We start from the raw sequence: 26,416 nt of genomic DNA, 5'->3' as shown, positions 1-26,416 counted from the left end.
TCTGAGGGAGATGGGAAGACATCAGAGGGTTTGAGCAGAGGAGTGGCATGATCTGGTTTATGTTTTAACAGACCACTGTCTTGAAAATAGACTGGATGAGGATACAGGCAAAGCAGGGGGTGAGTTAGGAGGCTAGAGGAGAGATGATGGCAACCTGGAGCAAGGTGATGAAGAGAGGATGTGAGAAGACACTGGATTCTGGGCAGACTTTGATAGAATAGGTAGTGTTGACAAGATTTGCTGATGCACTTGTGTGGGGTGTGAGAGAAAGAGAGATAAAGACTGACACCAAGATTTTTGGCCTAAGCAGTTAGAAGAACAGAGTTAATTAACATTAATCGAAAGGGAGGCTGCAAGGAGGGCTTGGGAATTGGAGCTTCATTTTGAACATATGAAGTTTAATATTACATACAAGTGGAGGTGTCAAGAAGCCAACTTTTTAATGGAAAAAATACAAAACTATTTTTTAAATATTACCAAACCAGTAGTAGATTTTTTCAGCATAATCTAAAAGCAGGATTGTTATCATGTTTGTGTCCACAAAATATTTTGAAATTGAAAAAGAACCTTGTACTGGAAAAGGTTGGACACAGAGGTAAGTTCAAGTGACGATTTTAGACAATTATTTTCCTTTTTATCTTCCTTTAGTACATATTGATTTTAAATTTTGCATCATTATGCAGATTTTGTATTTCTCTTTTTGTTTCTTTCTTAATAAAACTTGTAATGGAACTTTCTGGTAAGAAACGCCCTATAGGTGGCAGAATTGTGTTCATTGGTCCAGGTTATTTTATATTGGAAGGAAATTAGAATGTTCACTTTTTTTTGTTTTTTTGTGAGGAAGAGCGGCCCGGAGCTAACATCTGCCAATCCTCCTCTTTTTTGCTGAGGAAGACTGGCCCTGGGCTAACATCCATGCCCATCTTCCTCCACTTTGTATGGGAGGCCGCCACAGCATGGCTTGACAAGTGGTGCGTCGGTGCGCGCCCGGGATCCGAACCGGCAGACCCCGGGCCGCCGCAGCAGAGCACCTGCACTTAACCTCTGGCCCCACTGGGCCGAGCCCTAGAATGTTCACTTTTTTATTACATGTTGACTTATTATTTTTTGTGTACCTCACCTGTGACTTGCATGTCACTTGGTGACATTTGGGATGACAAAAGAAGTGAGAGGCAGAGCTCTTTGCTATTGGAGAAATTACAGTGTGAGGTTAAGAAATACATTGTATGTCTCTTGTGGGAATACTGCTATTTTATTGTTATTTTGATCGGCTTAAACACATAATTTTACTAGCATCAGTTTGTGATGGTTCATTTTAACATCTACCCTTCTCAGTCTTACGCAGGGAAATATGTGCCAGCCATTGCACATTATATCCACATGCTCAACCCTGTGATGACGATGAAGATCAACCTGAAAGGAATTGCTATTGGAGATGCATATTCTGATCCTGAATCAGTAAGTGGCCCCTTTTTCCTTTCCGTTTTGTTCCTTAAGGAGATTAAATCCCTTTAATCAGATTGAGGCTCCTCTTACCTCAGAGACCTAACTTGATAAATGGAAATACTGTTGCCCAGTTGACTTTCTAATGATTTAAATCTTCTAATTTTTACCAAGTGTTTTAAGGTGTCAACTTACTCTGTTAGCCTAGGTTCGCTGTGAGCGCAAGTGTTGGGATGTGTGTGTGTGTGTGTGTGTGTGTGTGGTGTGTTTGTGTGTATTTTGTGTATATGTGTGTTGGGTGTATGTTTGTTGTGTGTATATTGGGTGTGTGTTTGTGTATTGTGTGTGTATGTTTGTGTGTGGTGCGTGTGCAGTATGTGTTGTGAGGTATTTGATGTGCGTATGGTGTGTTTTGTGTTGTGTGTTTGTGTGTGTATATTTGTACGTGTTGTGTATGTGTTTGTGTGTTGTGTGATATGTGGTGTGTGTGTATATTTTTATGTGTTTCTGTGGTGTGTGGTGAGTGTGTGTGTAATTGTCTTGCTTGGCTAATTCTAGTGTGAGATTGACAAATTACAAAAGATTATTTCACCAAGTCAATGGGCTTCCCTAACTTCTCCTGCTCTTCTTGTGGCATTTGTGTGCCTCTTTTCTCCTCAGATCATAGGGGGCTATGCAGCATTCCTGTACCAAATTGGCTTGTTGGATGAGAAGCAGAGAAAGTACTTCCAGAAGCAGTGTGATGAGTGTGTGAAATTCATCAAGAAGGAGAAGTGGTTTCAAGCCTTTGAAGTGAGTTCTGGGGCCTGCGTTGCCCTGGAGCAATGAGAACCATCTGAGGAGGGTCCTAGAAGCACTGTGGTGCTCATGCTTTTTGCTGTTGTTCGAGAAGCTATATCTGTTATGCTGTCCAAGATCAGGAGGCAAGATGAGCGTGCTCCTAATGAAGAAAAGACCTGTCCGGGTTTCTTTGAATTTACTTTGGCTATATTTTAAACCTGAGATCACCTCAGAGTGTTGATCTAACTGTGTCTTTCATTAACTGTTTTGATTTCTTTACACGCTGGGTAGGCCCTAAAGGCACACCCTATCATAAGGAAATCAGAAGACAGGCACCCTGGAAAGTGGATGCATATGCTTCAACATATGCTCTAACCCCTTCTGAAGAGTAATATCCACACACAGGGTTTCAGCTAGAGAAGTGACCACAGTGTGTAACAAATGTCACATGTTCCTCTGTGTCAGGAACAAAGACTATAAAGTGTAGTAATTTAAAACTTCTACAAAGAGCCATTGATATTTGTAAATATCATCACATTACTGCCCTAAAATTGAATTTGAGAATCAAATAATATGGTTATTTCTTCATCCTTTTTTTTTTGGTTATTTAAAATTTAAAATGTAAGACTTTACTAAATATTAGGATGCAAGAGGTTGGGTGGTTTTCTGTTTTTTCTGTTTGTTTTGCCACTGCAGACAAAGATCATGTGTAAACAATCTCCTTAGGGAGTTTTTGCCACCTTTACCATAGAGCCACCATGTCTGACACATTAATAAATGAGGCAAGGATTGAATTTTGAGGACTTTAATCTTTTTGTTATTGGAAGCACATCCTATAACAATTACCTAATGGCATTATTGTTATTAAGGCTAAGGCCTGATATTAATAGCCTTCTAGGCGCTGCAGGTCAGCCTGTTCACATCAAAACAGGAGACATACTAACTAGGGAGAAGGAGGGTTACATCAAGTTATGCTCCATTTTACAAGTAGGATCCCAGGGAACTACCTGAAATCCCTCAAGAAAGTGACTGCCCTTGCTGTGAATTCTGATAGCAGCTGGAGTGAGCTCTGGGAGTCCCGAGCCATTCCGCAGGACGCTAACAGTCTCCCCTTCTCTGTGTCAAGACAGCTAACCTGGCTGCAGAGTGTGGATTCAGAATTTCTTGTGCAATTGTAAATACAAGGGAAGCGGGATCTTATCAGGGACTTGTAAAATCCTTCTTCAACTTGCAACGACAGTATTTTCAAGACTGATTTTTAGGCTATCTGCTGTGGTACGCAGAAAGGGTAAAAACTAAACCTTTAGAATTTAGAATGAATACCAAATTTTACATTGCATGAAGGCAATCTGCAAGTGAGACATTTGATGTGTTTTTGAAGAAACATACAGGGATTAAGCAATGTCAAGGGCAAGAATATTTGATAGGCCCAAAGGGGTAAAGAAAGCAGAAAGATGTCTGTGTTGCATGATGCAACAGCCTAAACACCCACAGGATTAGTGAAACTGTTGAAAAATTCAGGAATTTTGTGTATTCAGAGATAATGAGAAGATGGCCATGCGGTTAATGGTGTCTCTCCCAAACCAGATTCATCAGAAAACAAAAGAGGAAAAAGTCACCAAAAAACCCTGGATGGTATGCAGTGTGTGACCACTGGTCCAATATCTTGAATAATGAATTAAAACATAAAGACCTTGGGCCGGCCCCGTGGCTTAGCGGTTGAGTGCGCGCGCTCCGCTACTAGCGGCCCGGGTTCGGACCCCGGGCGCACACTGACGCGCTGCTTCTCCGGCCATGCTGAGGCCGCGTCCCACATACAGCAACTAGAAGGATGTGCAACTATGACATACAACTATGTACTGGGGCTTTGGGGGGAAAAAAAAAGGAGGAGGATTGGCAAGAGATGTTAGCTCAGAGCTGGTCTTCCTCAACAAAAAGAGGAGGATTAGCACAGATGTTAGCTCAAGGCTGATCTTCCTCACACACACACAAAAAAAACACCTTTACTTTTTCAAGGGAAATAGATAAAATGATACTTGGGAAAGTAAGCAAGTAGTGGTAAAGTGTGTTTCAGCCTATGCAACTGAAAACTCCAAGAAATCCTGAAACCCGAGAGAATACAAATGTCAAAATCTGAAGCCTAAATAGTAAAGCCTGTTTGATGCTCTGATCCCTTAAAATGATTTAGTTAATCAAAGAGGAGTAACTCAGGGCTGGAGGGAACTTTAGAGATTATCTTCTCTCCCTGCGCACATGTGCACATCCACATTTCACTAATGAGGAGCTGAGGCCCAGAGGGGTGCAATCAATTGCCAAAAGCCGCATAATAGATTTTGGCAGGCCTAGGGCTAGAAAAGTTCCCCCCTATTCCCACCCAGTATTTCTCCTATGGTAATTTTCAGGCATTGTATAAAAATCCTGGGTCATCATAGAGATTCTGCAAGATGCACAATGGCCAGTCTCCGGTCCTGTGTTGTCTCCCATCCATGACAATGTTCTGGATCACAGAGTTCTCTTTGTGAAATAAGTTTTGACCAGAAGCTGGATTTCACAGGTCCTGACCACCCACTTTATTTGTTTGACAGCAGATCATTTTTGACTCTTCCTGAAATCAAAGCCATTCTCTTCCCATTGATGTTGAAGATAATTTCTAAAGATGAATTCCAGAAATACTGCATGCATTCAGGACCATTGCTAGCCTACAGTGTCCCCTCTGGATGGACAAATTAGAAAAAGACACCTCCTCTGGGCTGACATAGTCCTGTGGGTTCAGGGTTTGGCAAGCAGATGCTGCCATTTTGTGAGGATAAAAAGTAGCCATTTCTCCAAACTTACCCAGCTTGGCAAGCAGAACTTTGGCTGGTTCTCTGCCCCTTCTCACCCCTCAGCCAGGCATCCCCATGTAGTGCACAATCTGTAAGCCAGATACAGTGGCCCTGAGCAGCCGTAGCATTGCTAAAGGATAATTATTACCCACCCTACCCCCATGTTCCACCATGATGATCCTTTTAATGCTTGGTCCCTAACCCTGTGGCAAGAGTAACTTGGATAAGTTAAGTTGCTTCATGTTTGAAACAGAAAACTAATGTAATAAAATAATGAATCTTTATATTAAACCCAAAAGCATGGCCAGAAAGATTTGAAGACTAGGAGACATTGCAGTCTGACTCTTGGGGCGCTAGTATGTGGTTGAACGTGCAGGCTGGAGAGTCATGGCCTGAGTTTGAGTCTCACCTCTGACATTGTTAGTGAGGTGTCCTTGGCAAGTGAGTTACCCTCTATGTGCCTCACTTTCCTCATATGTAAAATTAGGATACTAATAACTTACCTTGTAAGAAACCTAAATTCATACTTGATAGTTTTGAAAATGTGCTGAATTCATTTCTTAAAATCCTTTTACAAGAGCCTCTTACAACTCAATGTTCTCATCCAAACCCCTTCAATAGTCTTAATCTCTTCTATGACTATTCCCTTTATCTTCTTGCTCTACCCCAAATCTGCTTCTCTCTGATGATGCTGCTTCCCCTGTAGCCCTCTCAAATGGAGACTGTTTTCTCTCTTACCTACTTTGTACCACTTGGTTTATAGGTAGAGTAAGCATCCTCCTTGCTCCTCATCGCTGTTCCAGATCATGTTCCCTCCCTCCTAAAGCACTGAGCTTTGACTCTCATGTCCTCACATGGTACCACCCACCACTTCTTGTTGCAGTTATCTACCAACCCCTTGCTTACTCCTCATTCTCTGAATATTTTAGCTCCTGCCTCGCTGCCTCACTCTCTCCACCATTACTCTTGTCATCATTTCTGGTGATTGTAGTATCCACAGTAGTTGGTCCCTCAGTGCCTTAGTCTCCTCTCCTTCAGTGATTTTGTTCTCTTCTTTGCCTTAGCTGCTCGTTCCCATTACAACAACAAAAAGCCAACGATCACTCCACAATCTCAGATTCAAACATCTTCCTCCAGCTTCCACCTCCCATCCTTCTGGCTCACTTCTGCGAATATACCAACTTGAATAACAGTCCTGCAGCCCCATTGTCTTTCAGTCCATTGATCCTACTACCTCTTCTTGATCCCTAACCCCCTCAAGTCTTAGTTTCTCTAATTACCCAACTTAAATCCAAGGTCAGTCAGTTACATACATTCCCAACCTTTGTTCCTTTTGCACTTCCTCCATCTCCTTTGGCCAAACCACAGTCCTGGCTAAATGCACCTCTCTACCCCTCCATGCCTGCCTCCGTGCAGCTGAACACGACTAGAGAAAAGCACACAGCCATGCTGACCACTCTCACCCTCAGCTGATGAAAGTCAGAAGTCCAAAGATAACTTCCACCAGCTCTAAGCACCTGCATGTATGTCCATATCCTCTGTCCTCTCTCCTCATCCTGTGAGTGAGTGATCAAGGATCCGTGTTATGGTAACCCTTCCCTACAAGGCTCACTCCCACAGTCAGGGCCTTAGAGCTCACTCTTTCCTCTGCCTGGAATGTTCTTTCTGTCCGTGTCCACGTGGCTCACTTCCTCCCTTCCAACAGGTCTTTACTCAAATGCCACCTTCTAAGTGAGACCTCTGTCTCTTCCCCTCTGCAGTGTCCCATACACTCACACACACACATATCACATGCACCCGTGACACTTCCTAGTCCCCTTCTCTCTTTAGTTTTCTCCTTAGTACTTAGCACTCTCTAACACACTGCATATTTTACCTGTTAATGCTTGTTTACTGTCCCCCTCTAGAATATAAGCTCCATGAGAGAGAACTTCTGGTCTCTCTTGTTCACTGCTGTTTCCCCAATGCCTAGAAGAATGTCTAGCATAGAGAAGATGTGCAATAAATGGTTGTTGAATGAAAGAATGCAGGGATGAAAAAGTTATTGAATAAATGGAATGACAAACGCTTGTATATTTTTACCCACCCTGATATTTTCTTTCCTTCTTTCTCCTCTCCCCCCCCACCAGGTACTGGATAAACTACTAGATGGTGACTTAACAAGCGAGCCTTCTTACTTCCAGAATGTTACAGGATGTTCTAATTACTATAACTTTTTACAGTGCACGGTAATGAGAACATTTAAAAAACCATAATAGTGTTTGCTTAAAACTTTTGGCAAAACCAAACTTCCTCTAATTTGATAAGTATTATAGCTGACTCTATACTAGACAAATATGTCCAAACTGCATTGCATTATTTGATGTACTGATCGTAGGATGTTTTTCCCCACCAATGTTGTATACATGATGATCTGACCATCGAGAATGTGTGATATTTCAGATAACTCAAAACAATCTCTGATTAACACAATTTCCCCCCAGTAGAGCTTGTTACATAGAATTTCTTTTGTGAAGGACAGAGGCCAGGATTACAGAGGCAGTTCTGAATATCAGGTCCCAGAGCTCCAAGCCTGTAGTGAGTTTCTTGAAAATGCCCACATTATTTGTTCTGTTCTTAAGACAGCTTGGATAATCAAAACTGCCAAAGCCTTTATGAAAATATTTGCTTTGTCTTTTAACTTAAGATGTTTTGTGCATTTAATATGGCCCTCACTTAAAGCCCTCTGGAATATTTCTCAGAGTATTCAAGTAGTTTCTTTCATAAAAGTAGGCCAAAGTTGATGTCTTTTGTGTAGAATTAATCAAATAAGACAAAAGGAGCCAAAGTGGGGATTTGGATTTGTATAATCTGTCTAGTGTATATGACAATGCATTCTGTTTTTAAAATTTTTATGAACTATTTTGTAAATAAAATATAAAGCTAATTTCAATGGAATTTGCCAACCCTGTGGTTTTGGATTCAGATTCTACCAAGAGAAAAAAAACATACTGTAGGCAAGAGAGAAACAAAATATGTGGTTACATTTTTTTCTTTACAAAGTAATGTATTCACAGTTAGCAAAAATTGTTGATGCACAAAATTGTTGATCTCAAACTCTAACAGTTTTTTTTATCCTTTTGCAACTTTTTAAAAACAGCATTTACTCCTTTTTTCTTTCAGTATATAATAATATTACAGAGACTTCTATGCATTTTTTTAAAATAAGGCTCATGGACACTTTTTTTTTTGTCTTATGTCCTTCATAAAGTATTATCTGTTTTTACACTTAATATGTTTTCCCCCTTAAATTATGGTCAGCTGATTATTTTGTGCATGTGGTTTTAATAAACAACAGAACATGGAAAAGAAATCCTCAGCTTTTAATCCACCATGCCACCACCCTGGCCCCTTGTGGTCCATTTGAGCTTTTTTTCCCCAGAGCCCCCAACAAGGAGCAAATTGATTATAATAATCTCACCTCTTCCATTTTCCCTATCTTTGTCTCGAATGGGGTTGTTAATTGGATTCACAGATTGCAAAACATTAGTTTTCAAAAAAGAAAATGCAGCATTTGCAAATTGGGTATTGGCTCTAAGAGTGTCAGATCATCCAGATTTGTTGTTAGTAAAATTTAAATTACCTCAAAACCCCCAGTTAAAATTTTCAGGCTGGAGACAAGTTACTAGGCACGTCACTTCTTGTTCATTGTGGTATATGGTAGGAGAAATTTGAAGCTTTCCCCAGCATGCTATTCCCGCCACCCAGCCTTGTGCCCCTAATCTCTTTCTGATGCCCCCTTCTGCCAGGAACCTGAGGACCAAAGGTACTATGGGAAATTTTTGTCCCTGCCAGAAGTGAGGCAAGCCATCCATGTGGGAAACCGAACTTTTAACGATGGATCCACAGTTGAAAAGTACTTGCGAGAAGACACAGTCAAGTCAGTTAAGCCATGGTTAACTGAAATCATGAATAATTACAAGGTAAGAGAGTTACTTCAGTTACTGTCTATTTTAGGAACTTTTCAGATTACCCAGAGCAGAGGGGACTTTCTTTTATTTGTAATTTGACTCCTGCTGTTTTTTACTTTTATATTTTACAAATCTAAATAACAACTCCTTCATTGTTTGATTTCTTCGAAGTAAAAGCTTTATTTTTTTTCCTTCTAATTAAATCATTTTCCCCTGATAGTTCCTCAAAATAAAATTCCCTGTGGCACATGCCACCTCTCATCCTTTCTTGAGAAAAGAAGTATAGCAGAGCCGAGAAGATGACTGCCCTTGTGTAAGCCAATTTTCCCTTATTGTTAGCTTTATAATATTAATCCCAATGATTCAGGGATAAATGAAATTAACTAGTTGTTCCAAAAATGCATTTTGCCTGATAATTGTATTCATTCACGTTGCTCAGCCACAGTTTTCCAGTGTCTGCTTTAAGCCAGACACTGTGCTAGGCTGTCGGATTGAAACGATGGATGAGAAAGGGTCCCTTTTGGAGGTGTGTAGAGTCAAGCACTGTGTTATCTGATGGAGATGTTCTGCCTGATTTGCTGCTGGAGATACCAAAGGAAAGTGAAATCGCGGACAGGAAGCCCTGAAGGTTCAGGCAAAGGAGGCATGGACCCTAGAACTCTCACCGAGAGGGAGGATACCGAGAGCAAGTGACATAGGGAAAAGTCATCCTGTGCATTTCTTTCCCACTACTACTCTTCTCAACTCATCCTCTGATTATCCAGAGCTGTTATCATCTGTCCTAGGCATGGTCTATGGGGCAACTCTGCAGGATAAGTGTGCTAATGATAGGCGAGACCACCACCTGGGGTGATCCACTTCCTCTCTATATCCTGGCAGAAGCAAGAGTAATGTTTGGGATAAACAAAAACAGTACAGCCTGTAGCCAACACACCTTTGTATGAATTAGAAAAAAGGCAAATCTCTCCTCAAGATACTTTATTTCCATCTGTCAAAAAATTGTCCTAATATACCACTTTTCTTTGAACCAGACTCTTTACCACCAATGCCTGCCATGAGGAATGCACATTTCTACAATGTCTGTGTTAGGAATAGTGTCTCTTGGGATTGTTCAGTGTACAACCGTCAGTACTGTCCAGGGAGTCCCTGGCCAAATGCACCCTTACTAGATTGTGTTTCAGAATATGCCAGACCTAGAAGGTCCATTTTCTGGTCCTGCCTCTAGTATTCTGAGTTTGAGTCCCTAGACATACAGCCCTTATTGAAAAGAATCTAAGGTCAGTGGCATGCAGAGTCTACAAACCCATTATAAATCTACAGAACTTGATGAAATACTTTCTGGGAAAGAAAGAGTCTAACTAGATGAGGTCAGAATTTCAATCAACTTTATGTTTGGTTCTGCCGGAGGAATGTAGTGCTTCTTAATGTTTGCCTGCTTGGAGCCTTCTCTGAGCACCTTCATAAAGCACTGCTGGTTTCTCTGAGCTCTCAGACTGTGTTGTCTCTACTGCTTGGTCACACTTAGCACACTGTACTGCCATTATGGGTTGTCAGTTCTAGCACCAGTCTGGAGCAGATGTCAATAACGAATGAATGAAAAATGAGTTCTATAAATTAGTGCTATATCAAAAAATATCTAATAAACTTGTCCATAGTCCATTAGATAGTTATCATCCACAACGTTATTAAACCAAAAAGAGCTCACCGCTTGTTTTCAAGACATAAACAATGTGCTATAATATAACATTAAAGAATGCAAAGTGTTTCTTTTGGGTGGAGAACAGATAAGGAAGTTCCCATGTACATTTTTTTGTGCTCTTGGGAGATAAATTTTTTCACTGTATAAGTTTAACTAGAATATGATTCTTTTCTCAGCCAAGTGAGGATAGGGTGGGACATACAGCTCACCTGATGATATAAACTCTCCTGATATTGGCTAATTGCCATAGATCATCCATTTAATGATAAAGGAGAATACATTGATTAAAGATGATCCTGCGTTTTGATATTTAAACATCTCTGTCTCTGTTTCCCATGTATCCTAAACCTCCCAATATGAATTCCAATGAAATAAGAATATTTTCTAAACTTTTAAACTCTGAATAAGTTGTCAGAAAAAAAGAGAATAGATCAGTGGTGCAGATAAACCAAGTTTCCATAAAGAAAGAGAACAAAGTATGCAGTCAATCTGAGTACAGACCAGAAACCAGCTGCTGCTCAGACAGACTGCATATTCATCGCTACAGCTGGCATAGCCCACAGGGCAGTAATTATCTTTGGCTGGTCTCTTAATGGTGGTGAACCTCAATGTATATGCAATGGCATCAGAATAATCTAGTTGGCTTAAGACATTAGTACCCTCAGAGTTATATTTATGTAAGACTCAGTGCTAATTTGTCGTAGAAAATGATGCACATGTTTCTATTCATAGGGATATGGAAGTCTTTTTCCTAGATTTATGTTAACCAATATAGAGTATCTCTGATGGGCTGAGGAAGACCTTCATCAGTTTCTGGGAACTAATAGAATTCCTGTGGTACATCAATTTCTGTGTAGACTACATGAAAATGTAATCCTTTTCTTGTAATACCCTGTGGGGGATGTGCTCAAAGGCATTGTCTTTTCAGTAATTTCAGATGTTTGGGTGGCAAATTGAAATATCATATTAGCAGTTTCCAAAATAAGTAGAAGGAGAAGTGATCTTTTGGGCTATTGGAATTTTTCATGATTGAATCAAGTCACCATATTTTTAGGATTTTTAGGAGTCAGCCGGGCATAGAGCATGGTGATTATGAGCATGGATTTTCAAGTTAGACATTTTGAGTTTGAATTCTGGTTCCATCATGCCTGGCTGTGTTCTTTGGGGGGAGGATACTTAAATGCTCTGTGCTTTAGCTTCCTCATCTGTAAAATGGGAATAATAACAGCTTACGAGTGAGTTCTGGTGAGGTTTAAATAGATTATGTATATAAAACACTTAGAACAGTGACTGGTGTTTAGAAAGTGCTTGAAAATATAAGCCGTTATCAGTGATGTTCAAGACATTTTAGCAAAGGTATTTAAGCACCTGCTATATACAAATGTTATACAAGAAACCCTGGAAAACACAAAAATTAAAAAGACTTGACAGACTTCTGGTTTCCAGTTAGCATGTAAGGAGCTTAGAAGTTACCGCTCCATCCTAACCACAAGTAAAAAGCTGAGCAAACTTAAAAATCAACAACTCTTCTTAGATGTTTGAGAGAAGTGAGGTCACAGAGTAAACCACTTCCCTGCAAATTGGAGAGATAGACAGGTGGATACAGAGAATCATCACTTATCCGAGCAGAAACCTCCGCAGGAACCGGTGGCAGGGGAGGAAAACCTGAACTGTAATTGATGAATTACTGGAGGTACAGTGTGGACAAGTCTGAGAGTTAAAGACTCAGGGGGAATCCAGTCATGGGGGGCCCCACACTTTTGTGAGTTTAATCTCTAGGAGTTCTACAAAGTCCTCACAGCGAATATGGGAGAAAAGTCCCCTCTGCTTCAGGCAAGGGGAGGTAAAAAGAAACCATTTTGAAATACACCAAAGCATTCTGGTTTTCGTTTCAAACAAGGCCTGCCCTCAGGAAACTATTTTACCAGAGCCTAACCTGCTGGGGTTTTATCTGAGTCTAATCTACCTGTGGGAACGGAAATACTCAACTTCAGCTCTAGCCTTCCATGTGGGAGAAAGGAAATACCCAATTCCAGTCCCCTCTAGCCATGCTGTCCCACCTAAAATGGGGAGAGGGAACAACTGCAAAGTGCTAGTGAGGTTCATAGTCCAGGGGCACAGACTCAAAAAGACTGAGACCTAATTGTGGGACTTTAGTATGCTTCCCCTCCCACCACACCTTACTACCATATTACTAAGGGCTTATTTAGCATAGTTCCCTTTATCCAATCCATCTTTCAACCAAAAATTACCAGGCATACTAAAAGGCAAAAACACAGTTGAAAAAGACTGAACAAGCATTAGAACCAGAGTCAGATATGACAGGAATGTTGAAATTATCAGACCAGGAATTTTTAAAAACCATGATTAATTTGCTAAGGGATTTAATAGAAAAAATAGACAACATGCAAAAACAGATTGGTAATGTAAGCAGAGAGATGGGAATTCTATGAAAGAGTCAAAAAGAAATGCTAGAAATCAAAAGCACTGTAACCGAAATGAAAAATGCCTTTGGTGGGCTCATTAGTAGAATGGACATAGCTGAGGAAAGGAAACTGAGCTTGAGGATATGACAAGTGGACATTCAAAACTGAAAATCAAAAAGAACCAAGACTGGGCCGGCCCCATGGCTTAGCGGTTAAGTGCGCACACTCCGCTGCTGGCGGCCCGGGTTCGGATCCTGGGCGCGCACCGATGCACCGCTTCTCCGGCCACGCTGAGGCCACGTCCCACGTACAGCAACTAGAAGGATGTGCAACTATGACATACAACTATCTACTGGGGCTTTGGGGAAAAAAGATAAATAAATAAATAAAAATTAAAAAAAAAAAAAAGAACCAAGACTGAACAAAAACAGAATAGAATATCCAAAAATATCCAAAAACTGTGGGACAACTACAAAAGATGTAACATATGCATGTTGGGAATGCCAGAAAAAAAGACAAAGAGAAAGGAACAGAAACAAAATTTGAAACAATAATGACTGAGGGGCCGGCCCCGTGGCTTAGGGGTTAAGTGCACGCGCTCTGCTACTGGTGGCCCGGGGTCGGATCCTGGGCGTGCACCGACACACCGCTTCTCCGGCCATGCTGAGGCTGTGTCCCACATACAGCAACTAGAAGGATGTGCAACTAGGACATACAACTATCTACTGGTGCTTTGGGGAAAAAAAGGAGGAGGATTGGCAATAGATGTTAGCTCAGAGCTGGTCTTCCTCAGCAAAAAGAGGAGGATTAGCATGGATGTTAGCTCAGGGCTGATCTTCCTCACACACACACACAAAAATAATAATGACTGAGAATTTTCCCAAGTTAATGTCAGACACCAATCCACAGATCCACGAAGCTCAGAGAACACCAAGCAAGATAAATGCCAAAAAAAAAATCAACTATACCTAGGCATATCATATGCAAACTTTAGAAAATCAAAGATAAAGAAAAATCTTGAAAGAAGCCAGAGGAAAAAAAACACCTTACCTGTAGAGGAGCAAAGATAAGAATTATATCCAACTTCTCCTCAGAAACCATGCAAACAAAAAGAGAGTGGAATGAGGAAAAAAAAATCACCAGCCTAGAATTCTGTGCCCTATGAAACTATCCCTCAAAAGTGGAGGAGAGGGTCTGGCCCCATGGCATAGTGGTTAAGTTCATGTGCTCTGCTTCTGTCGGCCTGGGGTCCGCAGGTTGGGATCCCGGGTGCAGACCTACGCACTGCTCATCAAGCCATGCTGTGGCAGGCGTCTCACATAAAGTAGAGGAAGACGGGCACAGATGTTAGCCCAGGGCCAGTCTTCCTCTGCCGAAAAGAGGAGGATTGGCAACAGGTGTTAGCTCAGGGCTGATCTTCCTCACACACACACAAAAAAAAGACCTCTTGAAAGAAAGAAAAAAAAGAGTGGAGGAGAAATAAAGACTTTTTCAAACAAACAGAAATTGAGGGAATTTATTGCCAGTAGACCTGCCTTGCAAGAAATATTAAAAGTTCTTCAGAGAGAAGGAAAATGATGGAGGTCAGAAACTCAGGTCTATATAAAGAAAAGAAAAGAAAAGTATTGGAGAATGAATAAGTGAAAATGACATTATTGTCTAGGTAGAATATCCGAAAGAATCAACAAAAAAACTGGAACTAATAAGCGATTATAGCAAAGTTGCAGGATACAGTGTTAATATACAAAAGCCAATCACTTTCCTATATACCAGCAATGAACAAGTGGAATTTAAAATTAAAAACCCAAAACCATTTACATTAGCACCCCCAAAATTGAAATACTTAGGTATAAATCTAACAAAATATGTGAAATCTATATTCAAAAAACTACAAAATTCTCATGAATGAAATCAAAGAACTAAATAAATGGAGAGATATTCCATGTTTGTGGATAAGAAGGCTCAATATTATCAAGATGTCAGTTCTTCCCAACTTGATCTATCCATTCAATGCAATCCCAATCAAAATCCCAGCAAGTTATTTTATGGCTATTGACAAACTAATTCTAAAGTTTGTATGGAGAGACATAAGACTCAGATTGGCCAACACAATATTGAAGGAGAAGAACAAAGTTAGAGAAATGACACTACTTGACTTGAAGACTTACTATGAAACTACAGTAATCAAGACAGTGTAGTATTGACTAAAGAATAGACAAGTAGATCAGTGGAACAGAATAGAGAGCCCAGAAATAGACCTACATAAATATAGTTAACTGATCCTTGACAATGGAGCAAAGAGAATCATTTCAAGAAATGGTGCTGGAATAAGGGGACATCCACATGCAAAAAAATGAATTGAGACACAGACCTTACACTCTTCACAAAAAATTAAATGCATTCAAAATGGATCACAGACCTATGTAAAACACAAAACTAGAAAACTCTTAGAAGATAACTTTAGGAGAAAACCTTGGATATGGCAATGACTTTTTAGGTCCAACACCTAAGGCGTAATCCATGAAAGTAATGATTGATAAACTGGGCTTCATTAAAATTAAAAACTTCTGCTCTGCAAAAGACAATATTAAGAGAATGAGAAAATAAGCCACAGATTGGGAGAAAATATTTGCCAAAACACATCTGATAAAGGACCGTTATCCAAAAATATACAAAAACTCTTAAAATTCAATAGTAAGAAAATGAACAACCCAATTAAAAGAATGGCCAAACACCTTAACAGACTCAAATCTTAAGATTTTATCCTCACTTAAGAAGATATACTGATGGCAAGTAAGCATATGCAAAGATGTTCGACATCGTATGTTATTGGAGAATTGCAAATTAAAACAATGAGATGCCACTACGCACCTATTAGAATGGCCAAAATCCAAAATACTGACAACACTAAATGCTGTTGAGGATGTGGAGCAACAGAAGCTCATTCGTTGCTGGTGGGAATGCAAAATGGTACAACCACTTTGGAAGAGTTTGGCAGTTTTTAATAAAACTAAACAACTCTTATCATATGATCCAGTAATTGCACTCCTTGGTATTTACCCAAATGAATTGAAAGCTCATGTCCACACAAAAACCTTCACATGGATGTTTATAGAAGCTTTATTCATAATTGCCAAAACTTTCAAGCAATCAAGATGTCCTTCAGTAGGTGAATGGATAAATAAACTGTAGTACAGACAATGGAATATTATTCAGTGCTAAAAAGAAATGAGCTATCAAGCCATGAAAAGACATGGAGGAAACTAAAATGAAAGAAGCCAATCTGAAAAGGCTGCGTATTGTATGTTTCCAACTATATGATGTTCTGGAAAAGGAAAAACTATGGAGACAGTAAAAAGTTCACTGATTGCTGTGGGTTAGAGAGGAAGGAGGGGTGAATAGGCAGAGCACAGAGGATTTTTTTTTTTTTGAGGAAGATTGGCCCTGTGCTAACATCTGTTGCCAATGTTCCTCTTTTTCTTTTTTTTTCTCCCCAAAGCCAGTACATAATTGTATATCATAGTTGTAGAGTTGTAGCTCTTCTACGTGGGACGCCGCCTCAGCATGGCTTGATGAGCAATGAATAGGTCGGCGCCCAGGATCCGAACCGGCAAACCCCAGGCTGCCGAAGTGGAACGGCCAAACTTAACTACTACGCCATTGGGCTGGTCCCAGCCCAGAGGATTTTTAGGGCAGTGAAACTATTCTGTACGATACTGCAGTAGTGGATACATGTTATTTTACATTTGTTGAAATCCATAGAATGTACAATACCAAGAGTGAACCTAATGTAAACTAGGGACTTTGAGTGACAATGTTGTGTCAGCATAGGTTCATCTATTGTAATAAATGTACCACTGTGATGGGGGATATTGATAACGGGGGAGGTTGTGTGTGTGTGGGGACAGGGAATGCCTGACCAACCATGTCTCTACTTTCTGCTCAATTTTGTTGTGTGCCTGAACTGCTCTAAGAAAATTAACTTCGTGAATTAAAAAACAAAAAGACTTGATTGTCTGCCTAGTGAAAGAGATAGATACCAGTGTAGTTGAGAAAAGGTAGACTCAATTTCTGCTTCCAGCGCAATGGTAGAGCAGACACTCTGAAGGAGCCCTTTGTTGAAATACAACTAAATCCAGGATAAATTACAACAAACACAATTATAATACTTTTAATAAAAGAAAAGAAGATCTCAAAGTAAAAAATAGAAAGGGGAAACAACAAGAAAAGAACCCCAAAAGGTAGAGAAGTGAATCCTGTGGAGCAAGAGCAATAAAGCAGGATGGGCTTGAGGGCCAGTGTCCTCAGCTCTGCAACTGGTGACGGAGCCATGAGCCCGAGTAAGGGAGGGTTACTGACCTGAGAGCCCAGCACCAAGCCTGGGATATGCAGAGAGGCTAAACTGGTTCCATGTTGGTAGTGAAATCTGGCAACAGTAGAAGCAAATCTTACAACACCTAGAAGTATATTAGTTTCTCAGATTTTTCAGAGCTAAGTTCAGCAAAAATGTAAGCTTATAATCAAAAATTACCTAGCACACAAGTAAACAGGCTACCATAACTGAGAATAGGCAGAAACCATCACAACAGATGTGGCTATCCAAGGCACTTCAGATGTAGAGAAATAGATTATGAGAAATAGATTATAAAATAACTATGTATGAAATATTTAAAGACGTAAAAGTGGAATTACAAAATAAGCAATAAACAAGAAACTATCAAATATGGCTAGGCCAATTTGAAGGAAAACCTATTAGAACTATTAAAAATTTTTAAAAAATGAAAAATACAGTTGTTGAATTTAAAACTCGGGGTATGAGTAAAGAGCAGATTAGACATTGTTGAGGGTAAAATTAATAGATTAGAAGAAATTAACCAAAATGGAATACAAGATTTGAACAATGTAATTAACCAGCTTGATTTAATGAATGTATATAAATCTCTAAACATAATAATTAGCAATTCTCAAATATTTTAAAGAATTTGCATCATACAGCACATATTCTATGATCACATATAGTTAATTTATAAATCAATACAAGCATTATACATAAAGATATCCAAAAAATACAAATAAAAATGTAATTCAATATAACTCATGGATCAAAAAAGTAAGGATTGAAAAAAGAGGAAAACTGCATATACACCAGTGATTTTAAAAGGTAATACAGGAACACTAGAAAAAACTTATGTCAACAAATTTTAAATAGATAAAATGGACAAAATTCTTGGAAAATATAATTTACAAAAACTGATTCAAGAAGAAATAGAAAACCCTAATGGTCCTTAACTATTGAATAAATTAAGTCAGTAGTTTAAAATTGTGCTACAAAGAAAACACCATACCAGAATGGTTGTATATGTAAATTCTACCAAGCTTTCAAGAAATAGATTAATCCAATTTTATACAAACTAACAGAGAATAGGAAAAAAGAAAATACTCCTCATATTTTTCTAGGGAACTATGTCATGCTATTACCAAAAACAGATAAGGACGAGAAAATAAAACTATAGAACGATCTCACTTATGAGCATATATGTAAAAACCCTGAACAGAATATTAAAACAATCTAAGCCAACAGTGGATTAAAAAGATCACATTGGGCTGATCCCGTGAATGCAAAGACTTTTTCACGTTATAAGTTCTATCATATAATTCACCACACTGAAATGTTAAAAGAGAAAAATATTTTTTTCTTCTTAATAGGTGCAAAAAAGTAGGTTTGATAAAATTTACTCCCATTTAGGATAAAATTTTTAGCAAACTAGGAATAGTGTCTGTATTAGTTTCCTATGGGTGCTGTAACAAATTACCGCAAACTTGATGGCATAAACTACAGAAATTTATTTTCTCACTGTTCTGGAGGTTAGAAATCCACAGTCACTTTCCCTGGGCTATAACCAAGGTGTCAGCCGGGCCACACTCCCTCTGGAGGCTCTGCAGGATAATCTGTCCCCTGTCACTTCCAGCTTCTAGTGGCTCTTGGCATTCTTTAGCTTGTGGCCATATCATTCCAATGTCTGCCTCTGTGGTCACATTGCCTTCTCTTCTGCAGTCAAATATCCCTCTGCCTCCCTCTTATAAGGATACATGTGATTGCATTTAGGGACCTCCTGGAAAATCCAGGATAATCTCCCCATCTCAAGATGCTTAACTTTATAACATCTGCAAAGTCTTTATTTATTTGTTTTTGCTATATAAGGTAACATTCACAGGTTCCAGGGATTGGGACTGCATATCTTTTGGGAGAGCCGTTATTCAGCCTACCACAGTAGGGGACTTCCTTTACTTGATAAAAATCTGCCAAAAGTCTACAATAAGCATTATTCTGTTTTATAAAACATAATATACATTCCCTTTAAAATCAGATTTCAAAATGCTGTAAACAAATAAATTAGAAAATGAATGGGGAGAAATTCCAATTAATAAAAGTATAAGGAATAATGGAATAGAAAATCATTATTTGACAAATAGTACAGTAATAGTTGCTTCAGGCAAGAATCAATGGAGGCTAAAATTAGTGAGTGGAAGTCTGATAAGAAACAGGATATTTATGTAGTCTCAAAGTATCCCCCTTCAAAATATTTATGATGGGGGCCGGCCCGGTGGCGCAAGCGGTTAAGTGCGCGCGCTCCGCTGCGGCGGCCCGGGGTTCGCTGGTTCGGATCCCGGGCGCGCACCGACGCACTGCTTGGTAAGCCATGCTGTGGCGGCGTCCCATATAAAGTGGAGGAAGATAGGCACCGATGTTAGCTCAGGGCCGTCTTCCTCAGCAAAAAAAGAGGAGGATTGGCGGATGTTAGCTCAGGGCTGATCTCCTCACAAAAAAAAAAAAAAAAAAAAAAAAAAAAAAAATATTTATGATGAAGGGGAATATAGTAACTTTACAGTGGAGAAACCTGGCATATATGAACCAAATGATCTAAGTTAACATCACCAGTAATGGCGTAAATCAACATTGTGTGCCTCCTGATGTGTTGTACGAGAAGGGCACAACAATGCTAACATGACATTCTTGCCAAAAATGTATAACATGAATTTGATCATGAGGAAATATCAGACAAACTCAAATTGGGGGACATGCCAGAAAACAACTCCAGAAAATAACTGGCCAGTACTTGTCAAAAGGTCAGGAAAGACAAGAAAAGGGAAAAAATAAAAAAGACTGACAGACTAAGGAGACTTGACAACTAAATATATATAATGTGTGACCTTTTATTGGATTCAGGACCAGAAAAAGGTTATTAGGGGACAATTGGAATATTTTTAATAAAATCTGTTGAACAGAGAATAGTATTATATCAAAGTTAATTTTCTGGTATTGATGATTGTGTGGTGGTTATGTAAGATGTTAATATTTTGAAGGCTACATAAAGGGTACACAGGAATTCTTTGTACTATTTCTTTAACAACTTTATTAAAGATATAATTCATATACTGCAAAATTCACCCACTTAAAATGTTCAAGTTTATGGTTTTTAGGATATTCACAAATTTTTGCAACCATCACCACTTTCAGAATTTACTTATTAAATTTCAGAACATCGTTACATCCCCAAAAATTCCTTATACTTTAGAAGTAACTCCCCCTTTCTCCCTCTCTCCAATCCTTGGCAACGACTAATCTCCTGTTTCTATGGATTTGCCTGTTTTGGGTATTGTATATAAATGGAATCATACAATATGTGACCTTTTGTGACTGGTTGCTTTCACTTAGCATAACGTTTTCAGGTTCATCCAGGTAGCATGTATCAGTACTTTGTTCTTTTTTATTGCCAAATAATATTCTAGTGTATGGATATACCACATTTTATTCATCCATTCATCAGTTGTTTCCACTTTTTGGCTATTATGAATAATGCTGCTGTGAGCATTCATGTGCAAGTTTTTGTGTGGACATGTTTCCAGTTCTCTTGGGTATATATCTAGGCGTGGAATTGCTGGATTATATGGTAACTCTGTATTTAACGTTTGAAGAACTGCCAAACTGTTTTCCAAAGTGGCTGCACCATTCTACAATTCCACCAACAATGGATAAGAGTTTTAATTTCCAAATCCTTGTCAACACTTGTTATTGTCTGGCATATTGATTCTAGCCATCCTAATGAGTGTGAACTGTGGTTTTGGTTGGCTTTTTTCTAATGGTTAATGATGTTGAGCATCTTTCCATGTGCTTTTCATCGTTCATTTTTGTATGTTCTTTGGAGAAGTGTCTACCCAAGTCCTTTACTCATTTGCTAATTGGGTTGTCTTTTTGTTGTTGAGTTGTAAGAATTCTTTATATATTCTGAATATAAGTCCTTTATCAAATATATGATTTGCAAATATTTTTTCCCATTCTGTGGGCTGTCTTTTCATTTTCTTTGTGGTACCCATTGAAGCCCAAAATTTTTAAATTTTGATGAAGTCCAGTTTGTCTTTGTTTTCTTTAGTCACTTATGCTTTTAGTGTCACATCTAAGAAACCAGTGCCTAACTCAAGGTTACAAACATTTAGTCTTGTGTTTTTGTTTGTGTTTTATAGTTTTAGCTCTTACTTGTCATTAATGGAAATTAATAAACTATAGCTAGATGCAACAACATAAAGACTTTTAGAAACATCGTTTTGAGTGAAAAAAGTATGTTACAGAAGAATGCATACAGAATGAAGCATGAAAACACACAAAAATAAATAATATGTTATTTTGAGTATTACATACATATGTGTTAACACTTGTTTCAAAAGCAAGGAAATTCTAAACCTAAATTCCAGGATACTAGTTCTCTCTGTGGAGTAGACAGAGGCTTGGGACAGGGGAGAAGTACACTGGGTAGATCCAATGATATTGGTAACATACTAATTCTTCAGGTGACTGGTGCATTTGTGGATGTCCATTTATTATGATGCTTCCCTACCTACAGAAATGTTACAATATATTCTTTGGCATATATATAATATATGTAATAAAATTTTGAAGGAGGCAGACTTAGATTAGTGCTTTGCAGAGATTTAATTGACTGTGTTGAAAGCATGTGGACTGCTTAGTATGGCCATGCCTTTGAAGTCCCTCAGCATACCACAAAGAATTATGAGGCATTATGGTGGAGGCAAAGACGTTGATCTACTCTCACAGAGAATTCCATCCATTTTCCTCAGTGGTAGACATTGATTACATAATCCAAAAATAACAGGAAATTAAAATAATCTTTTTTTACTTGGCTCTATATGCCCATTGGTGGGAGGCAAATTTACCTTGCAAATCATACTCTGTTATAGCCCCCTAATGGTGGTGGTAAAGTGTGTTCAGTGTCAAAAGTCAAGCTGCCTGGAATTAAAAATTTCCCTTTTACTTACTAATCTGCAAAATCCTATCTCACAGACATAAGCATTATAAGGGCAGCCGTCCTGCCTTCTTGTTGCCACTCTACAACCAGGTCCTAGCACAGTGCCTGGCACATAGTAGACACTCAGTAAACTTGAAAAAAGGAAAGAAGAATTGTCATTGGAACAAAGGAAGTGATAAAAGGCTTGGCAGAGAGTAGATGTTGCTAAATACATTTGACTTCCTGTCGTCTTCCCTTTTCCTCCCATTCTGAAACTGCACTTCCACTCCTGCTGTGGTTCGCACGGCTCCCTTTGCATTAGAAGCACCGGGGAAGCTTTAAAATACTCCCTAATCATGGTCCACTCCACCAAAGGTTCTGATTTAGTTGCCTAGGATAGCAACTAGCACATAGTCTGGCGTGCAGTGAAGTTGAAAGGGAGGGAAAAAAGGACGGAATGACAGAAAAGAGACAGATGGTCTGTTCATTTATACCATAAACTATCTTTACAATAAACTTATATTCAATTTTAGTAAGTGCAGATAATTCACCACTCTAATTACCATTGATGATATTACGTATATCATGTTCCTTCCTCGTTTAAGCAGCATTTTTTTAAAAACAAAAACAAATACACTCTCCTACATTGATCGTAAGGTGTATCCTGATTTTAAAAATAACATGCGGTAGCAGATGGATCGGGCATCTGTAGAATCTAGGAGATGCAACTCATACTCTGCGAGAGCTATTGGCTTTGAATCCCCTGCTCTTTGTACAGGTCCCTGGTCCTTAGTCCTTTCTGATAAAGAAGTTACATTGTTCTTATGAAGATTCTTGCTGAAGATTCTTGCTAAAGATTCTGAATATGTTTTCAACCTCTCTTTCTCTGGGTATAGTTCTTGCCTTTCTAAAAATATATGGGCTGTGTTTTCAAAGACTAAGTGTACATGAGAGAGAAAATGTGAGTGTGTGTGTGTGTGTTGTGTATTTCCTGTGTGAAACCATTATTTCAACAGATGGGAGCTACAGCTCTATACATAGAGGCCGTTTGGATCCAAAGCCAAACATCGCTCTTGGATATGAGGTCGGTTTGTTGCTAAGTTGTCTGGAAGGCTACTGCAGTTTTAGGAGGTACCATCTCCAAATGCCAGTTCCTACCTCCATATGCTTGTGCTTTTAAAGGTTAAATTGCCCTGGGGTAGGAGATTAGTTTGCTGTGTGTAAAAGTTCATCTAGTCAGGAAATTGTAAATATAAAGTTACATTTCCCTGTCACTTATCATTCTGCAGCTCATTAAATTTCAGCTAATTGCATCTTCAAAATTCAGGATCTTAATGTTTCTCAGCTTTACCACCAGACTGAAATCTTAACACCCGGGTCGTTAAAAGTTTTATTTACTTATCCTAGCTATCAAAAGATCTTCCTTTAGAAATGGGCTGTTCCTACTTAATGGATGTGACTTAGCAGGTTGAAAGGTAAATATTTCTGGTAAATCTAACTCATTTTAGCAGTCATTCTAATTGCTTGTGGCATTTTCCTTAATGACGTCTTCTGATGGCAAAACGTGGATGGTAGTAGTAGCCAGGAAATTAGATTTGATAAATGTCTAGCATTCCAAGAAAAATTTAACGCTTAAATGGGCCTGATTCTTCAACTGCTTAGTTGGATTCTAAGCTTTCATCAAACCGTGATGGGAAAAGTCTGGCTTTGTTGACTATAAGCTGATGTGATCACGTTTCTTCCCAACTCTTTGCAGACAATGAAGGAAAGGCCAGGCCATTCCATGAAAAACTTTGGGGAGGATGAAGTAGCTCCCAGTGAAGCATAACTGAAGAGAGGGAAGCTAATCCTGGGACATTTGTTTTATGTAATCATAGCCTGTAGATAAGCAACCGCCACTTTACAGGCAAATAAAAATAGTGTATGTTGGAAAACCAATTTATACTGCAGCTTTCCTTTGAATTCATTTTACCTGTTTCAGTTAAAATCCAAGTGTAAGAGTAGCATTAATTGTTTTTTATGAGGCATACTTCTTCTAGGCTCCTTTGATTTTTAAGCATTTCAGTGAATAAAGGGAAAGGAATACCCATAAATTATGAAACAGACTTTCATTTCACACAAACTTGCCATGCTTTTGGCACCTTTCCTTGTTTGTCCTGTAAGTTTATGTTGGGGGAAAATGTTCAAATAAGAACAGCGTTCTCATTTTGATTTTATTTTTCTTACATATTTCTTTAAGCCATTCGATAATATATTCTGCCATGTGGATTGATTTGTTTTAAATTGCTTTGCTCGATGAGCACCGTCATCATTTTGCAAGGGCTTTATTTGTTGTTATTTGAAGGTACCACATGCTCAAAACATTAGAAGGTACATTTGTGATTTATGGCAACAGGAAAAGTAGAATTTAGTGTGGAGTCACACAAATATGGCAGGGTGAGGGTAGTGTTAGGAGAAAGGTAATAAATGACAATACCATTTGCTATGTAGATTCCAGGGATCTAAAAACCAATAAGCTAAGAAATGCATATTTAAATCCAGTTGAAATCCAAGTGCTATGAAACACAGGCAATTATATCTGTTGACTTGACTTTGAAATAGGGAAAGAGCGGGGGAAGTATTCTTTTCTGGATATAATGAGGAGTATGTCTTGTGTAACAAATGTCACCACTCTGCGGTAGCCTCTCAGTCTTTATTCCTTGTGTTAGAGTATAACAGGAGAAGATGCAAAATGATGACACAGATGTTCTAAAACACTGGACCATTGGAAACCAGTGGTCTCCAAAGCAGCGTGTGCCCACCACCATTCCCTGGGGTGTGGGAGGAAAATTGTAAAGCTTTAATTTTTTATTTGAAAAAAAGAAGTAAAAAAAATAAGCTTTACTAATGTTTAATAAATGGATTGGCACTGGGGCACTTATTGGGTCTGTATGTTAGAGAGTCACATATCAGATGTGATAGAGCCAGAATGCAAAGTCAGTGTTTTGGTTTTCCTAATCATTGTTGTCATCATCACCATCACATTTGAGTCCATTTGCCACAGAGTCTGACTCTAGGTCCAGTACTCTCTCCACTGCAGTTTCCTCTTCTTCCATCTGAGTATGAATGACTTAATTCACTGGCAGTTGGCCCTGGTCTATTAGTCCAAAAGGGAAAGCAGCATTTGCGTACTTCCCACTGCCTGAGGGATCCACCGTTGCAATCTCTAGGGCTCTTCCCGGGGCTTTTCATCACTGGACTTGCCTGGCCTGCATTGTAGAAGTTGGCCCCCATGCTCCTGCCGTGGGTCAGTCTGTGCCATCCACTTGCTTATTATGAGTAACTCCCAAGTCTGGTCACTGGTAATAGTCAACACCATAGCACAGGATTCCTGTGCTAAATGACACGTGACTGAATGAAAGCCAGAACCTTCAGCCAAGCTTTTTGAAAGAATAGCTCTGGGCAGGAGCCCTTGACCTCCTCTGTCTTGATTTTCCTGTCTCTCTGTCCTCCTTTCTCTCTAAATATTCACATCTGTTTCTTCAGCCTTCTGACAGTCCCAGTATTTGTTACAGTGATTTGCACAATCCTTTTGAGCCTGTTTGACATTCTCTGGAAAGAAAACGGGAAGGGATACTTTATTTTACAAACAAGGGGGAGTTCTGTTTTGGGAGAAAAAAACTAATTGCAAGCTAATGAGGTGGCTTTGATGAATATCACCATTGAGAGTATGGGGCAGAGAATCTTGCACCTGACTGATACCAGGTTTTCCTGTGTGGATGAAAACATAAAGAGCACAGAGCACCAGTCGCGCTTTTTTTAATTTGGTAAGGAAAAGTAAGCTGTGCAACCAGATACTTGCCTTCTTTCATGAGGAGATCAGCCTGCTTGGAAACCTTTCACTAACTTTGCTACTCAACTGGGGATTGATAACAGGTGGGAATTAGACTTGTAGAAGTGGCTTTTCTGGCTCTTTGGATGAGTGCCTACTTACTGTCACTCTCAGTCCTCC

At 39.1% G+C, this 26,416-nt stretch overlaps 1 protein-coding gene across 2 annotated transcripts in view; it reads left to right on the top strand.

The window, feature by feature from the left end:
* The window catches only part of CPVL (carboxypeptidase vitellogenic like), a 130,693-nt gene that overhangs the window by 62,623 nt on the left and 41,654 nt on the right, over window positions 1–26,416 (top strand). For both annotated transcript variants that reach the window (XM_058527596.1, XM_058527601.1), the window contains exons 8-11: window positions 1,336–1,458; window positions 2,104–2,235; window positions 7,178–7,276; window positions 8,837–9,010. In XM_058527596.1, coding sequence (XP_058383579.1) covers window positions 1,336–1,458; window positions 2,104–2,235; window positions 7,178–7,276; window positions 8,837–9,010 — 528 coding nt within the window. The remainder of the gene's footprint in view (window positions 1–1,335; window positions 1,459–2,103; window positions 2,236–7,177; window positions 7,277–8,836; window positions 9,011–26,416) is intronic.

Source organism: Diceros bicornis, chromosome 3 (genome assembly GCF_020826845.1).
Source record: "Diceros bicornis minor isolate mBicDic1 chromosome 3, mDicBic1.mat.cur, whole genome shotgun sequence".
Classification (NCBI taxonomy): domain Eukaryota; kingdom Metazoa; phylum Chordata; class Mammalia; order Perissodactyla; family Rhinocerotidae; genus Diceros; species Diceros bicornis.
The sequence above is the reverse complement of the archived record's forward strand: the minus strand, read 5'-3'. Positions and strand labels throughout refer to the sequence as shown.